At 33.5% G+C, this 19,275-nt stretch overlaps 1 protein-coding gene across 4 annotated transcripts in view; it reads right to left on the bottom strand.

Annotated features, from left to right (window-relative positions):
• Positions 1-19,275, bottom strand: part of LOC106639940 (troponin C, isoallergen Bla g 6.0101-like) — a 352,184-nt gene that overhangs the window by 128,352 nt on the left and 204,557 nt on the right. For all 4 annotated transcript variants that reach the window (XM_089594188.1, XM_089594190.1, XM_089594189.1 and 1 more), the window contains one exon: positions 8,647-8,790. In XM_089594188.1, the coding sequence (XP_089450314.1) occupies positions 8,647-8,790 (144 nt within the window). The remainder of the gene's footprint in view (positions 1-8,646; positions 8,791-19,275) is intronic.

Genomic DNA, 19,275 nt, shown 5'->3' with positions numbered 1-19,275 from the left:
CTGAAAATTCTCCTTCTTCCCATACTTTCTTAACCAGTTCCCAAAGAGCTGCGTTTATTTTACTGGTCATGTACTTTCATAATTTGTTTTCTAACTTATCTTCTCCTGGAGCTTTTCCTATTTTTAACCTTGCAATCTGTCTCTCGAATTCTTCCTTTTTATTTTCTTCTTTGTCTACATCATCATTATTCTTCTTGAATCTCTCTTTTCCTCTTCCCATTCTTTATCGTACCACTTTCTATCTCCCAGTTTCCATACTTTAAACTGTTTTTATACCTTAGGTACCGTACTCTCTATTCATTCTTTCAATTTTTTCATTTTTTCTTCCAGCTCTTCTTCTTTCTACTTCCAGTCCTTACATCCTTCTCCATACTAATCGATTAATTCTTAAGTCCAATCCCTCCTCGCTGTCATCCTCTCTTCATTTTTTATAATTCCTACTTCTACTTCCTTTTCTAAAGACATCTCCAACAGCATATAATCTGATTCTGTTCTTTGCCCTATCTTTATATCTTTTACCTGATCTAAGGCTTCTCGATTCCCAATTGCACAATCTATTACAGATCCCCCTCTGCTGCAAATGTATGTAAATTCTTCTTGGCATTCCAATATCCCAGTATTAGTACACTTCCTTTGTCCTTCGTTTTTACATTCTCTTTTATAATTTCCATTGTCCTTTCTACGTTTTAACTGAAAACTCCTATGATTTTCCACTCCTGATTTCCGTATATTATCTTCTGGATTATTATATCATCTTACTAATTATGAAGAAAAATCGCTAAGACCGTTGGAATCACTAACCACGAAAACGACTGAACCAATTTTGCTGAAATTTTGCACACTAATTCATGAAACTTCCTGGATGGTTTGAGTATAGTTTTTATCTTAAAAAATTTTATAATAATAGCAATGAATAAGCTCAAAATTTTGCAAAAAAAAGCCAGCTTTTCACTTTAGTTCAGTAATATCAGCTGGATGGCATCGACATAAAATTAAAGCTACCTGCAACATAATAAAATAAGTGTGGTTATAATAGGCCGGAGCGTCTCGATAGTAATGTAGTCAAGCTTCGGCAGTTCAACGAGCTGTATAGAGAAACACGCTTATCCACATGTTCCCGTATAACAATGAGTGGTTGAATATCCAGGGAACGACCTGAGACAAGATATTCTTTGGTCAGCGGTGTACCTCCCTTCATCACAGTCTCCGTACATCGAGACTCCCAGGGTAAGAATTAAGCAACCCATAGCCAGCTCTTCATCATCAGAAAAAATAATAAAGAATAGCCTGGAAGTCTCACCACTGGCGCTTTTTAGGGCCATTAAAAGTATTTACGTTCCCTACTTAAACATCCATTTCATCGGTTCTTTTTAGGATCCACCTAAGGGTAAGCTACCTTGCCAAAAAATACATTTTTATTAACATTTCCGTAAGCGATTTGTCGACTAAAAGACTACATGAAATAAAGACGGGCACTATTAAACCAAGTCAGCCATTCACTAGCAGACGTCACCTGCGGAGTTGTTCTTCCTAAGGCTGGAAAACCCGGTGATCGACGACCCTATACTACCCTCTCGACTCTAAGCATTCAACCAGGAATCACTGATCCTCTCTAAGGTCTGCGTTGGGCAAACCTATAACAGCTATGAAGGAAAAAAAAATTGAGCCAACGGGACAGCCTCCACTGGACAAGTATCACTAACCAATCTCCCCATCTAAAATCACCAAAACAACTGAATCTGCAAATAAAAAAGGTGCTTTAGACCCCAACGTCTTCAGCGTTATACCGAAAGACGTTGGGAAAGAGCACTACAACTAGCCCCAAAGCTTTGAACTTTGTTATTTTTCTTCTTATCAGTCTGGGTCTTCAACAGCAAGCCAGAAAAGATCACCCTGAGGTATCTAGGCAGTCACAATTGCTGTTAACTGCAGTCAAGAAAGAGTTAACTTGAGAAGCTCACCGTTTACTTTTAGGGCCATCAGACGTTGAACTACCTTGCCAACAAATACATTAGAACTTAACTAAGTTGACAGAAAACAGCTTTTAGGGGTCACAAAAATTTTAAGCATGCCAAAAATCTTAAGAGAGTAAATTAAAAGAAAAACTTTAAGTGTATTTATTAAACACAATTTTACTTAGGCGTCAAGAAACTGACGCAGAAAATTTATCGAGATTGAAACAGCAGCGTCAAAATTGACAACTAAAGAGTCCATTACGTGAGAGATCAGCTTTTCATTGTACTCTCACAGCAATCTCTGAAATTTTTAAAGATCCTACTTCAGATTTTTAACTAGTAGAAAATGTATTTGTATTTTTGTGGCAATAAAAATGTAGGGTTTGAGGTCCAGGACTTTGTTGCTCTGGTAATAAAGTTGTGAGATATTAGAAAAAAATTTTTTTTTTAATACAAATTTTTTGGGGGTTTAAAATTTTAACAGCTTAAAAAAATAGCTGTTTTCGTGAATTACACGGGAGAAACTGTAAAGCAACGGTTTTTTATAGCCACTGATTATTTTATGGCATAAAGAACGCACAGTACTTTTTAGCATAATTATTTTTTTTAATTTTTACACCTTACTTTTTGACTAAATAAATTATATGGATTCAAAAAAAAATATGTTTTTAATAAGAAGATTTTTGTTCTGAGATGCATCAGGAATATGTGTAAAATTTCTAACTGAAAATGTTTCACATTACATGTCAACACACTACGGTGTTTTATTTAGTAAGTCTCGGGTGAAGCCGAGACAGGGGGCTGCTAGTCGCTCTATATGTTGTATTTTCTGTTTTCCATCTTTTAACTTATTCCTAATATTATTTCTCCTTCCGCTCTACCTTTTTTATGCTTTTTTGTCACTGTACACTTTTATTTAAAACTTTTTGACAGCTCACTTTCTACTCTAGTCCACTTGTCCTGCTCTAACTACATTTCTACTAACACTATTATATCAAAATCACGCAAGTACTTTCACACTTCTTTGTCCTTATTCAACACTCCCGCAACGTTCCACGCACAAATACTGACATATCTATTTCTCACTCCCTCCTTCTCTCTATCTTCTTGTTCCTAAACCATTTACCGTTGACCATCATATTTATATACTCAATTTTTGTATGCTTTCTTTTACTTCTCTGTTCTATTTACTTGTTTAAAATAGTTTTTTGAATCTCTATTTCTTTCTTTACAAAATCGCTATCTATGTAGGCTCCTTCTCTTCTGTATCTCTTAATATGTTTTTTTATTTCTCATTACTTGTTCTTTAATTTCTTTGTTTAACAACGTTACTACAACTATCTTCCTCACACTTTGCCTAGCGTTCACACTTACTTTTTTTTCACTTTCACTTTGATCTTTTGTTTAATGAACTCTACCACATTTTTCTCTAGATCTTTTCTTTCAATATTTGCTCCTTTGATCACAACGTTTGGTCTTCTTTTTTCTCTTTCATCTTTTTCTTATTTTCATTCCAACTTGCTTATTCTTTCTTCTAGTGCCTTCTTTACTTTTGTCCACTGTTGTCTCTCTTTTATCTACATCTGCTTTTCGTCTTTCCAATCTTCTTTTCCCCTTTCAAGAATACTAATTATTCAGTCAAACTTATTTTCCAATCTGTTCAACTTATCGTTTCAATCTTTATTCTCTTGACTTTCTTTTGTAAAGTTTAATAAAGACTGCTTCTTTGGTTTCACATTTGCATTACTGTTTTTGTTTTCATTTACACCCGTCACTTTCCTGGTCATTTTTAGATTCGCGTCGATACCACAGTTTTCTTCTAGACCGGCTTTTCCGCGTGGATACACCAGAAATTTTCTTTAACGGCCTTAATCAGTAATGTAGGAATCTTTCTTATTAATCTTTTTATGGATCTATCCTTATATCTAGTGTCAGTCGTCAAGAAATCTTCCTTGTCGACCACTATCTTTGTTAACCTCTTTCCTTCTCTATTTACCGCAATTTTATTGACCAGGGACCTTTTGTATCTATCTCTCAGCTTGCCCCTTTTTATTGACCTCTTTTTCAAGTTGCCGCTTCCTCTTTCCTATACTTTACTAACCTCACTTATCTCTCGCACTTCACTGCTCTTTTTACTGTTTTTCATCTCACCACCATTACTTTAATACTGTCTTTCTGTACTCTTCCCGATAAGAAAAAGTCTACGGTCTGCCGGAGACTACCATACGGGCCGTAGACGGTACGCCGGACATAATACTCCTGGCCCGTGTAACGCGTGTGATCAGGTACGTGTACGGACAGTACATGGCACCCATCACTCATGGCTCCCGTGTACTGCCCGTACCCTGACCGTAAGTGGTCCGTACAGTATATATAGCTATGAAGGTGAACAAAAATAAGCGGTTAAATTTATGCTAAACACTATGTCTTGCAAATAAGGCACGACCAATCTACAAGATACCAGAGCAAAAAATGTTATTTGAATAATAGAATTCAATTTTAATATCTTTCCATTATCATATGTACGTGAGTATTTGTATCAATATGATAACTTTAAATTAAAACTAACAAACGCTTTTTTATCCATTTTAAAACTTTTTTTGATATTAAGTGTCTTCATAACAATACTATAGGTAAAATTAGTCATTAAAAAAAGTGCATTTTTAGAAAATCTACAATGGATGATAGAATAAATAAACGTATGAATAGACATTTATTACACATGAGATGTGTTAGAAAAAGAAATAAAGAAACAGGTAATGATAATGAAAATAGTGAAACGGTTTTAACTAATAAAATTCATGTGATGGAGGATAATATTAAAAGTAATTTAGAAGATGAACAAATTATTGAAAATGAACAAAGTGAATGCATACAAGAAATAGATGGTGATAATGAAAGTGCTAGTGAAGAAGATTATGATCATAAATATAGGTTTGAGACATGTAGCAGTGAAAGTGAATCTGATGTTGAAAGTGGCATTAAAATTGATTTCGAATGCAAGCAATTGATTGCACAGATTTTAAAAGATTATGCGAAAGATTGTAAGCCTCCAAACGGTCATATTGATTATTTATTAAAAAAATTGTAATTAATTGACAATACTTTACCATTATCACACAAAATATTATTCAAAGAAAATCTGATTAAAAAATATTAAGTTAAAAAATTTGATCTAAGTGATGCTAGTGACAATTTAAAGATAGCTTACTTTGGAAGATTACTTTAAATAATTAAAAGAAAAAACAATAATGCATGCAATTAACTCTGTCTGCTAGTCATTTTTAGTACACAACTTCACGGGTAGTACACGGGCAATCCATGGGAGCCATAACATACGGCAGCCGTGTACTGTCCGTACACGTACCTGATCACACGCGGTAAACAGGCCGTACATGGCCCGCTAGTTGGACCGTACACGGGACCTCCGGCACCGTGAGTGGGCCGTACACGCCGCATGGATTTATTTCTAATCGGGCTTGTCACTTGTTTTTCCGCTAACTATCATTTTCTTTTATTATCTACCTTCTTCTCTACTCACTACTCTTTGTCTTTTACGGGTGTCCTTTCCACTGACACATCACTAATCTCACTTAATCCTTTTAATTTCTTATATTTTTTTACTTTACACTTTCTCCTATGCTATTTCACCACTTACTTCACTTACTCTCACTCTTATTTTCTTTTATTTTTGTTTTTATACTTTCTTAATATTCTATTTTCTGGAGCACTCACTCGACACGTCCGCTCTCTCTCGCATCCACAACGGAACTCTCAACAAAAATTTAATCATAGGTGGTACATAGTTTTACTTATTTTTTTTTATACAGTTATACTGAGCTCCCTACTTTATCGATGTAACTATATAACTATATCCTATCGATAAGTCATGAAAACAGTAGTTGCCTGTCATTCTAAAAGGATTTTAGTATTTTAATTTTAATGTTATTCATTCATTATCAGGATGAAAAAACGTGCCATATTAAAAATGGATTACAAAATCATCGTAAAATAGTAATATTTATAATTAAATACAAATAAGACAAAATTACGTAGTTTTGCAAAAAAAGGTTTGATGAGACAATGGAATAAGAAATAAAAATCATGCAGTTCGTACAAAGTAGCTTTTTCATTATTAATATTGAACTTTTCAAATAACAACGAGCTGTTTGCAACACAGATATTTTTATACTAAATGTAGTATTGAAGATACGAAAGCTTTATTTTTGAACAAACTTCATATACTAGCTATAACTTTTAGACTCCAAAGTTTGAAGGCAGAGAAAAAAATCAGTATTTACATACTGAAATAAGACAAGCATTGTATGGTTATGATACTATGAATAAACCGAGAACAGGGTCCTGGTTTCGTCTGCTGAAATAGTGATGTTTCAAAGAGAGATGTACACAGTATATGTTACTAGTTAGACCAAAATGGCCGTTACTGTTGCATCTTTTTCTTGAAGACCTATGTTATTAAGCCTCCTTAAGTGCTCAAAATATTATCTAATAACTTGTAAGATTTGGACTCTGATTATGATAGTAACAAGGAAAAAGCATTAGTAAAAAATTTTGAAGAGTAAAGGCAGCAGACCATCAACACCTTGCTACCTTTAGGCTGCAGTCACATGGAGCGCAATAGAGCGAGCAGGATAGAATTGTCCCCATAAGCGGCTGTGTTAAGTCTATTGATAGAACGCGCAATAGGGCTATCCTGCAGCGCAATAGACGTAACACAGTCACTTATAGAGGAACTCCTACCCTGTTCGCTCTATTACGCTCCATGTGACTGCGGCCTTAAAGTCAAGTGAGAAATATGAGCTTGTGTATAATGTCTTTTATGGATTGGTGCTATAAATAATGTAATAATTCATATACTGAAAAAAAAATATTTCTTGTTTATTTCCATGAATTGTCTAGTAAATTCAAACCATAAACTTTGTGTAGTAGATGATCTATGCTCAAGACAACTCAAGGTAACGAGAGAACACTAATTTAAATGATTTTTCATAACTTGAAATATTTAAGAGAAAACTTTTTAAAAGCATATAGGCCCAAAAACTGAAAAGTTGCTACTTTAGCTCAAGTTATAAAATTTTTAAAAAGCGCTAATATTTAAATCTATCCTGCCATAGGGGTGCTTAAGATGTTTTTTAATTATACATTCTCATTAGGTGTATTCACCTGTTTGACTTAAATGTATAAATATTACTTAATTTAGTTTATACTGATTTTTAGACTCAGTGGTGCTCTTAAATGTAAGGAGTATTGTAAACTTGATTTAGCCAATAATAAAGAAACTCAAAAAATTTTGAATGTGATACTTGAATATTCAAAGACCTGATGCTTGAGATATTTTTGATTAAAATATAATTTTATCAAAGAGTCCATCAATATGCTTAATGGAGACCAATTCATATGTACACATTAGTATTTTTTGTTACTTATCGCAATCGAAAGTGCTTAAATTATAACACTGGCAAAAACAAGATGGGGGGGAGGCCAAAAACTGTAGCATTAAATCTTAATCTGGAAGACCTAGAAAAGTATGCTGGGTATGCATTTTACAGAACAGCTGCAACGTTACTTTAAATTCATGTGCTAATTTGGTTGCAGTCAAGTCACCTGGTAGCTAAAAGTCAGATTCTGTTGCTCAAGGTTACATTAAAAATTCTTTGGCGAATAAAAGAAAAATTTTTGATAACATTTACTGTCGAAGGCTCTAAATATTTTAATACTACTAAAATTAAAAAATTACTTGAGAATATTACTGTTGGTCGATAAATACATCAGAATGCATTTATTAAGTCAAGAATCGAAGTAATCAAAAACTTTTCTTATTTGATCGATAATAAAGAGCTCAAAGACAAGTTAAATCTAAAGACTGCTGAGAATGTTGTATTACTTCATAGTTCCATTTTTAAACATTTCAAAAAAAAAAAGTGACAATCAATCACCAAACAGCATCCAGTAATAAATGGTCTAATTATATGAAGATTGATAAGCTTTATACAGATTTATTCACTGAGTTTCATAATTCTGAGATTCATCTGATATCGATAAATAATGACTTCTCAAATGACTCTTACTATAAGCAAATTTTCCGTAGTAGTCATTGTCTTTTTCTGTTATGTGTACTTGAAAATTTAATAAGTTAACTAGATTGATTGAACTAGCAAGTAATTTAGTAAGAAATCCATTTAAAAAATTAAAAAATGACATAATATTATTTAATATTTATTTGTCTTATAAGCTATACACTTAAATTGCTTTCAGTAAATATTGTAGTGTTATATTGAAATATAGTGAAATTTAGAACTATAATGTTTTTAAAGAAATAAATACAAACTTTTTTAATACCGATTCCCATAACTAACTCCTTTGTTACGAAGAAGTATTGATTATATGTTAAAATATAGATAAGTATTACAGTAACTAAAGAACAAAACCGAGTATACGTAGGTACACATTTTCATATGCTATATATATAGTACTATACTTAGCTAGTATACTACTATATTTAGTCTCCAAAGTTGAACGTATCGAAAAACGTGCGCAATATGGTCTGCGCATCCAAATAATATAGAGATAATAGCTTGCTTTACTCCTAAATACGTCGGAGTACACGCAAATTTTTCGGAAATGGAGCATGAATTTTTTTAAATAAAATGCATAAAAAATCTGAACTCACCATGAGGATCAAACTCAGCAACTACTTCTGATAGCGTACTGCTTCTTATTTCATGTCCTAACATATTTAACATAGTGCCAATCATGTCTGTACTAACAATACCCTTTTTTTGGTGATCGAATGCATCAAAAGCCATTTGTAATTCTGAAAAAAAATTTAAGTTTTATACATGTTAAAGTACGAATGGGTAGATCTTTTTAAGATTGGAGTTCTATACCAAAATTGGATAAAGTAAACATGAAACCTTTTTAACTAATCGTACATGTTTGATAAACTAATGGTCCTAAGATTTGTGATTTTTTACAATTTAATCTTAATTTATTATATATACAACAAAAATGATTCTTAATAAGTATTTATCATGGTTAGTTTTCAATAAAAGTGGAGTAATGTACTTACATATTTAATACTGCTTATCGTTTTTAGTGTTTTTTAAATAGGTTACTTATATGCGATGGTAACAATTTTTTACTTTTTACTTATTTTAAATCTTACATAATCTACGAATAATTACTTTTACGGTCTTTATTTGCTCTTTACTATTGGTTTATTTCTTTAAATATCTTTTTTCATTTTTCTAAATACAATTGCAGAACTACATCTCACAAAATGATTCGCTATAATATCAAATTAAATGTTCGTTAACGAAGGAATTCACAAAATATAACTATATTTTTCTAACTTTTTTCGATCAAGGGTACACTGTAAAAAATTCCTATACTTTTTATCGCAGTACCAGCAGCTCCAATCGACGTAACATATGCTCTGAATAAGTGTACCGATCACAACAGCTAATCAGGTTAGTCAAGGGTGTTTCCAGCCAAGTAGCCGTTACTCTTTTTATTTGGTGTGAATCAAGAACAGGCGAGTTTGTCACGTCAAATTTTTTTTGCCTATTATTTTCGAATGGTAAATTGTGCGTTTTATTTTCCATACAAATAGCATATTTTGCATAATCACTTTCAATTTCTTTTGGCAGACCTTTTACTAATTTTTTTTTTTACATGAAACATTCAAATATTTAAAACTTACATGTTTCAAAATGCGATGCCGATTTTCCTTAAAAGTAATTTTATCATTATTCTCGGTACTTATAGTATTAACAGTAATCTTACGATGATTTCAACTTTTACTTTGCATTCTATACAACTTATCTGTTTGATACGTGATGGCTAAAAGTGCACCTCCACAAAATATAACTATATTTTTCTAACTTTTTTCGATCAAGGGTACACTATAAAAAATTACTATACTTTTTATCGCAGTACCAGCGGCTCCAATCGACGTAATATATGCTCTGAATAAGTGTACCGATCACAACAGCTAATCAGGTTAGTCAAGGATCTTTACAACCAAGTAGCCGTTACTCTTTTTATTTGGCGTGAATCAGGAACAGGCGAGTTTGTCAATTCAGTTCAGTATTAGTCTTATGATAAAATTAGACTATGGAGGCATACAATATGATCTCATATTTTCAAGTGGAATTAAAAAATTTTTCAGTCAGTATGTTTTTCCTAATATATTGTCAACAACGTTTTTTTTTAATTAATGTGCGGAGCAAATTAAATGTATGCATGCTTGAAAGTTATCTAATTATGATAAGTGCAAGAAATATATGGGTTAGGTTTATTAATGTTTCAACTGTATTTTTTCAGACTCAGTCTAAAATACAACTATACAAAGGAATTTACAGATCAGTTAACTGATCTCAAGATTTCTATACATCTGCACATAGTCTTTTGTAAAAAAAAACAAAGCGTGAGGGGTCTTAGAACCGTTAACAGAAGCCAAGCTGTATTATATATTTGGCAATAGAGCACTATCCAACATTAATTGTACTAATAATGCCTGTAGATACACACATACACATACATGCCAAAGCATACACGCATGCCCACACACCACAAACCGACACTCACACACACACACACCCAAGTGCAAACACACACACACATATATTTCTAGGACAAATCTTACTAATATATAAAGCAAAGTCGCTAAGACCGTTGTAATTGCTAACCACGAAAACAACCGGATCGATTTTGCTAAAATTTTGCACACTGATTCATGATACTTCCTAGATGGTTTAAAAGTAGTTTTTATCTTAAAAAATTTAATAAAAATAGCAATAAATGAGCTCAAAGATTTGCAAAAATACGCCAGCTTTTCACTTTAGTTCAGTAATATCAGCTGGATGGCATCGACATAAAATTGAAGCTACCTGCAACATAGTAAAATAAGTGTGGTTATAATAGGCCGAAGCATCTCGATAGTGATGTAGTCGAGCTTCGGCAGTTCAACGAGCTGTATAGAGAATGCGGATAATAGTCTTGCAGCTGGGTATCCCGTCTACGGACGACACCCTTCTCTAAGGAGAAAGGGACCTAGGTGTCCATTCACCCTGAATCTCAACGAGTGCGATAAAAAAAAAAAATTCATTCCAACCGATGACGTCTCTGGCATAATACCAGGAGATATACCTAGCCAGAGCACAATCTGCACTAACTCTTCAGAGTTTTGTGGCAGTCCCACCATCCCGCTTGGTAGAGTTAGAGAATTTGTGGCTACAAATGTAAGCAAGGGAAAACAGCTCTGAGGGGCACGGGCAGCCCCAACGGCTACCTTCTTGGTCATCGCGTCCCCAATGCGCTTACCCACATGTTCCCGTCTAACAATGAGCGGTTGGTTATCCGGAGAACGACCCGAAGACGAAATATTCTTTGGTCAGCGGCGTACCTCCCTCCATCACAGTCTCCGTGCATTAAGACTCCCAGGGTAAGAATCAAGCAACCCGTAGCCAGATCTTCATCATCAGGAATAAGAATAGCCTGGAAGTTTCACTACTGGCGCTTTTTGGCGCCATTATAAGTATTTACGTTCCCTTCTTAACCATCAATTTTATCGGTTCTTTTTAGGATCCACCTAAGTGTAAACTACCTTGCCAACAAATACATTTTTATTACCATTTCCGGAATCGATACATCGACTAAAAGACTATATTAACTAAAGATTTTAAGCATGCCAAAAGTCGCAAGAGAGTGAATTGGAAGAAAAATTTTTAAGTGTATCTAATAAATACAATTTTACTTAGGCATCAATAAACTGACGCAGAAAATTTATCGAGATTGAAACAGCAGCGTCAAAATCGACAACTAAAGGTCCATTACGTGAGAGATCAGCTTTTCATTGTACCCTCACAGCAATCTCTGAAATCTTTAAGGATCCTACTTCAGATTTTTAAATAAGTAGAAAATGTGTTTGTGTTTTTGTGGCAATAAAAATGTAGGGTTTAAGGTCCAGGACTTTGTTGCTCTGGTAATAAAGTTGTGAGATATGAGAAAAAAAACTTTTTTTTAATATAAATCTTGTGGGGATTTAAAATCTTAACAGCCTTAAAAAATAGCCGTTTTCGTGAATTACACGGGAGAAACTGTAAAGCAACGGCTTTTTTTGGCCACCGATTATTTTATGGCATAACGAACGCACGGTACTTTTCAGCATAATTATTTTCTGAATTTTTACACCTTATTATTTGACTAAATAAATTATATGGATTCAATAAAAATAGTTTTTAATAAGAAGATTTTTGTTCTGAGATGCATCAGGAATATATGTAAAATTTCTAACTGAAAATGTTTCACATTACATGTCAACACACTACGGTGTTTTATTTAGTAAGTCTCGGGTGAAGCCGAGACGGGGAGTTGCTAGTATTCAATAATTTGTGATGAAATATGTAACAATACATTGTTTGCAGACAAAATCTAATTAGTAATAGAATTTACAAAAATTTACAGCTGATAAGAAATATACGGAGATAAATTGGTAAAGCATGCGTTTAGTAAAGTAAATATCACTATTTTAACCATAAATTTTATGATACTTGCTTCTTTATTCTTTTTATTTTTAACTGTGAGATTTAACGGTAGAAACCTTAGTTTGGCTATCTATTAGTAAATTACTTTGTGGATAAAAAGATTTTAAGATTAAAATGTACATAGATGTTGTACATTGTACCTATTGTTTCAGAATTATGTTCCTACTTGTAAAACTTTTTTTAAGGAGGTTTGGGAGAAAAGTTTGAAGTAGAGAAAGATGCCAAAAAAACGTACGTCATATTTGAGCATATTAGGAGTGCATATTATTCAAAAATATTATTAATTACAGCCATACAGTTTTAAGTTTGTAGAGTGCAAGAGGTGTTACGCGGTAAAGGGGTCCCAGCTGCGCGGGCAGGGAAGACTCCCCGTTTCTCGCCTCTCTGAATGATACTCCCAAACCTCCTTAATACATAATTTAAGTATAATATTGTTAGACAATCAAACTTTTTTCTTACTCGTATAACACTATTGTTTTTAACAGAAATAATTTGAACGTAAATTTTTTTTATTAGAATTGTATAAATTACTTGTAAAAATTGGGTACCATAACATACAGCTCTAAAGATAAGTTATGTTTGACTATATCCCTTTTTCTGAAATTATTTTTTAAAATGATTATTCATCGTGTAAATGATAAATTTTTTCTTATTTATTTAAAAAGAAAAATTAAATATACAACCACCACACATTTTTTCACTTATATGTTGCATAACAAATACATGATTTTTCATGTTCCATGAATAGGGATATGATCCACACTTTGGAACATTCATCTTATGAGCAGTGAGGAGCCACCGCTGTCTGTTTATATAGTAGTATAGTTGAGCCGAGCTCTATCTGCTCCAACGTGGTCGAGCACACTATGTACGGCAACACATACTATTATTCAGGTACTCTTGTACGGATAAATTAACATGTGATTGTGCTTGTAGGCACACGTTTGACGATGCATCAGGACGTTTTATTTCAGTATTTCTGCTACGGATCTCTCTCCGTGTAGGTGTAGACTTGTTACCAGTAAGAATAAGTTATAGCTGCAGCAGCTGTTACTGCATGCATTTGTATACATGTATGCACGTGCCTGCTACATCATAAATATGAGTGTATCATATATATAGTATACAGGTCACTTCTGCGAGCTGCTTGCCAGCTGGGAGTAGCAGCAGCACTGTATTTCATATGTGTAGGTGCAATTCATAGCCATTGTGGATAAACCAAGTGACTTTATTGCAAAATTATATCAGTTTTTACAAAGTCACTCCTCAAGCTGAGATCCCGAAAGTCTCATAAAAAGCCTTGTTTCAAAAACTCAATTTCAGAAGCACTTCTGTTTCCTAATGGAGAAAAATACGTACATAACAATTCTTTGAATGCAATTCATGTTTGCATACATGGTATCAGGGGCTTAACATCATATTTAGAATTATCAACAAGTGCACGTTTAGAGAATGAGACTCGATGTTTTATGTGCTTTTTTATCATCTAAGTCGTTTAAAGATGATTAAACATTGATCAAGAAAGTAATATTTGTTAGTGTATGAATAGATTTATTCCGTGGATCAGGATATAAGCTAACACACTTTGTAGTAATTAACAAGGTTAAATAGGAGAATAATGTAACTATAACAATACACAGAACAGCCAACGACAAATGGTTGCCTGTATGCATGACCGCATGCATCAACGGACAGACGAGATCTATCTTTTACCCGTGATCAAGCGCCTGACGTTCACAAATATCATATCAGTATACAACTGCTATCTGCTAGAGATGCATGCAACATGCCTCCTTACATTTATACAAATACAACTCATTTGTTCAGGTAAGTTTAACATACTTCTAAGCTTTTCCAATTTTTACCTTCCAAGACATTTCGTAAAAATATCTGCAACACTTGTTTTGGATTCTTCTTTTACTATATTAATAGTTCCTTTAAAGTAACTTTTATAAATGAAATAATAATGTATCTCGATTTGTTTTAAAATTTTTTTTTAATTTCCACATTTAGCAATACTTAAGACTTCGGAATTGTCTTCATAAATTGTTATCGGTTCGATGAATTTTAACTTGAAAACATCCACCAATTAGTTTATCAACTTCAATTCACTGAAAGCCCAATGTGAATCTTCTATCAAAACTGTCACCTGCCCAGCTGAATCATTAAAACAATTTACTATATCTGCATTATCATTTTTTTTGTACAATAGGCTTAAATCTCTTGTTAGGTACACGTACTTTAAAATCCCAATCGCGTACTCAAAAGGTGTTTCATTATAACAGTTTAAAATTGACTTAAATAATTAACACCATAATTTATATCAGGTCTCGTGCCTGAACTAATATACATAAGTTCGCCAAGAAAATTTTGATCCTTTCAATCATTTTTAACGTCTTTTGCTTGTTCTAGCTTTAAATTGATTGCCATTGCTGTATCATGTAATTTTACATTTTTAAGTTTGTACTTATTTGCCAAAGATTCAATATAACTTATCTGACTCGAAAACATTTAATTTTTTTACATTATAATAATTATTTATTCCCAAATTACTCTTTACTTTTCCTAAATCCTTCGTGCAAAATCCTTTTGTTAATTTTTCCTTACTCGTATCAATAGTCTTTTGTTTTTTGCAGCAAACTGTTTACAAAAAAAGTAACTTAACTATTTGAGGATGCAGTTTTAAAATCAGTCTGACCATTACTCAAACTTTCATGATAACAATTAGATAACAAAATTTTTAAAGTTTGCATATTTGCTACAGGTTAATGGATATTGTCAATGATTTCTTTTGGTTAAAAACTTCTTACTACTTCTCTAGCTCTAAATTTTTTTTTGTTCTTCTCTGAAAAAATCCTTTTTTACCAAAAACTTTTATGTTTTTTAGCTTATCTACTAATATTCAAATCTTGTTCTTATTTATACATTCAGTTTTATTTTTCATCGCATTTTTCCAAATATTAGATTTAAAACTTTTACAGCTTTCTCAAAACTTTGAGGATTACCTGCAATATGATAATTTAGATAAATTGTATTGTATACATAGCTTTCATTATATCTTTCTGGACGCTTTACATTTCTTTTCGGATTACTATTAACATTGTTCTCTTTTTGATTTTGACATTTACTTTCTCTCTCATTAATATCACTGTCGTTTCGATACGTTATATCTTCAAATCGGTCGCTTGACTCGGGTCTGTCATCTACAATTTTATTTGAATTTTTCAATTTGTCATCGTCATTATCTTTTAATACAATACATTATTCATCTTTTTCAAGGACATCTACATGTTTTGCTACGATAACTCTATTATTTATCAAAATTAAATATCAAGGATTCCTAAATCTAATTTTTTAAATCATTTTGACGGCATTTTCTGTTTAGGCACTTATATGAATACCCTGCTTTCATACATTTTTAAATGCTTAAGATTAGGTTTTACACCAAAGAACAACTCAACAGGAGTTTTTTAATCAACGGTATTTGCAAGTGTCTTCTTCTGTAAATATGCTGCTGCTCATACAACTTTCGGCCAAAATCTTCTTTTTATTTTAGCTTCCGATAACAAACATCTAGAAATTTTTATAATGCTTCTATTATACCTTTCGACACTACCATTTATTTCGTGCTCGTACAGTGAACGAGCATCAAGACTTATTACTTTTTCTTTTACTAAATCAAAAAAGCCGTCAATAAAAGTTAAAAAATATTTTTCCCTATTTAATCATGAAGTATTATGAGGTCCATCCAAATAAGTATGTATTATTTCTAAAATTTTTTTTGCCTATTATTTTTGAACGGTAAATTGTGCATTTTATTTTCCATACAAGTAGTATATTTTGCATAATCACTTTCAATTTCTTTTGGCATACATTTTACTAATTTTTTTTTTTACATGAAACATTGAAATATTTAAAATTTACATGTCTCAAGATTTTCCTTAAAAGTAATTTTATTATTATTCTCGGTACTTATAGTATTAACAGTAATCTCACGATAATTTCAACTTTTACTTTGCATTCTATACAACTTATCTCTTTGATACGTGATAGCTAAAAGTGCACCTTCACTGTTATAAATTTTTGGCGTATTATTTTTAACAATAACTTTACTTTTATTTGTAACTCTCGATAAATCTAAAAAATTTTTTTTTCTTTCTTTAACATAGTACACATTAGCAAATTTATAACTGCAATCCACCAGAGATGGTGCCCTTAGCTTATCTCATACTTATTTATATATATATACATATATATACATACGTATTGTATATATATATATTTGTTGGTATAAATGTACAACATACTCAACAATATTTAAAAAAAAGCATGGTAGTATGGAGCATGACTATTTATTGACTCTTTATTTGCATGAATCTGGTATTTCGCTGTACTGCTGACTGCATCTTTACTAATTGAAATAATTGAAATCTATAATTATAACAGAAAACAATTTAGTGTGAGTTTCACAGAAGTAAAATAATTAATTTATATATCTATATAAATATTTGCCAATCCAATAACATACTACGAAAATGCTTAGACAACCCGTTACATAATTACTAATGGCGTCCATAATTGTGTTAACACATTGCAACAGCTGAACTTAGCGTAATAAAAAGTTATAATTTTTAAAGTTTCATCACATAATAGTCATAAGAATTTATGACTCAGGCATTTTAACAATATAGAAAAACTTATTCAGCTCCCTAACGTTCAGGCACAAAATGTACAAGACCTGAACAATCTCTTGGATCAGGTCGAGGAAACAGTACGAGCTTTATCAGAAATAGAGGTAGATCAGGCTGATTCTTTCACTGCTCATTGTATTTTTCGAAAGTTAGATTTTATCTTGCAAGAGAACTGGGAAATTTCCCAAGAGGGAAAACAAGGATTCGCTGGATAAAGGGATGTTATCAAATTTCTCGAACGTAGAATTCAAAGTTTGGAGCAGTCGCGGACGACTTCAGAAAATCTGATGCTCATTCAGGTACTCAGTCGGGCAGAAAACAAGAGGCTGTTCATACAGTCCAAACTGTTGATTCTACACCTTACAAATCAAACCCGTCTTGGTTGTTGTGCACTAGTACGCACTGGCTCTTCGGGTGAAAAAAGTTTAAGGACATTTCAATTCAATAAAGGGCTCAGTTTTGCAAAAGGGAGAAGCTCTGTCTAAATTGTCTTTAGGTTTCTTATAATGCCGAAAAATGTCCTTCAGCCAAACGGTGTTTTATATGTCAAGAAAAACATCATACTAGGCTTCACGCAGAAAACTTAGGTGCTAACATCACAAAACCAGGTTATTCTACAAAACCTGCGACAGGTTGCACGTCTCCTTCAGAACACTGCGACTCGACACAGCTAGCTACGACGTCATGTCCTGATACGGACTCACCCATCGTAGCTAACTTCTGTGGAGAGTATGGTTTTACTAGCTACTGCTTAAGTGACGCTAGTCGATTCCCAGTGGAAGTCAGTTTCTGTTCAAGCCTTGATTGATTCTGGCTCACAGCGGTCGTTCGTTTCAAAACAAGTTGTTGAGCAACTTTCTTTAAAACCTATCAGGGTGGCTATTTCAGTTACTGGGCTTGGTGGCGCTGTCACGTCAAAGTAACAAACTAAAGTGCACCTGACTGCCAACCCCAAAGTCGATTTACAGTTCAGCTTAAAGGTCACGGCTCTAGTCTTGGATGAGTTGACAAAACTCATCCCTTTCAGAAGACTTGCGGTTCAACTCTGTCCGTACATCCGTGGACTATCTTTGGCTGAACTTTAGTTTTCTAAGCCAGGCAGGGTTGATTGTGACTTAAGCGCAGACATTTACGCATCAATCAATTACGGAAGGTCTAAAGGTAGGTCCGATTGGTACTCCCGTCGCACAACAATCAGTCTTTGGGTAGCTGCTTACTGGTCAGGCCCATTCAAAGGATTTACTCGTATCTCCAAAACCCAGTTCAATCCAGGTTTACCATACCTTCACAGAGTCGTCGATCTCAAATCTGGGAGATAGAAGAGATTCGGTGCTAAAAGATTCTGTCCCCAGAGGAAGAATCCTGTGAGCGACATTTTGTTGATACGCACTATCATGATGAGTAAGGTAGGATTATAGTCCATCTTCCTTTTTCAAAAATTTCTAGATTCACTGGCTCTCGAGAAATCGCTTATGCTTGTTATCTGCGTTTAGAGAAACGGTTGGCTTATAATGAGAGTCGTACGGATGTCTACAAGGCCTTCATTTTCGACTATTTGGATTCTAAGCACATAGAATTGGTACAACCAAATGCCAGATTCCATGTGGTTTATTTCATGCCTTACCATGCTATCTTCAAGCAAGACGATTTGAAAAAATTCGTGATGTGTTTAACACGTCCCAGACGCATTCAACTGGGCTCTTGTTGAATGATGTTTTATTGCCAGGTCCCAAGTTACAAACTAAAATCTCGGCTGTCTCAACTCAATGGCGTTTTTTTCAGATATGCCTTTACAACGGACGTGGTCCAAATGTTTCGACAGATTAAGGTCCATCCAGACAACAGAAAGTGTCAGTCCATCCTCTGGCAAGTTGAAGATTCACAGCCAGTCCAGGAATTCAGGACGACGACAGTGACGTATGTCAGTTCATCTACTCGCGTCTACGGGTATGAAACTGAGCAAGTGATCTCCATACCACGGTGGACTGGCTCAACTACCTTTGGCGAGTGGCATCTTCACAGGCTCATCAACACGCATCCAAGCAGGCTTATGCAGCTTGC

Source organism: Copidosoma floridanum, unplaced genomic scaffold (assembly GCF_036245765.1).
Source record: "Copidosoma floridanum isolate Cflo_tuat_1 unplaced genomic scaffold, Cflo_Japanese_pri ptg000021l, whole genome shotgun sequence".
In the NCBI taxonomy this organism is placed as follows: Eukaryota; Metazoa; Arthropoda; class Insecta; order Hymenoptera; family Encyrtidae; genus Copidosoma; species Copidosoma floridanum.
The sequence above is the reverse complement of the archived record's forward strand: the minus strand, read 5'-3'. Positions and strand labels throughout refer to the sequence as shown.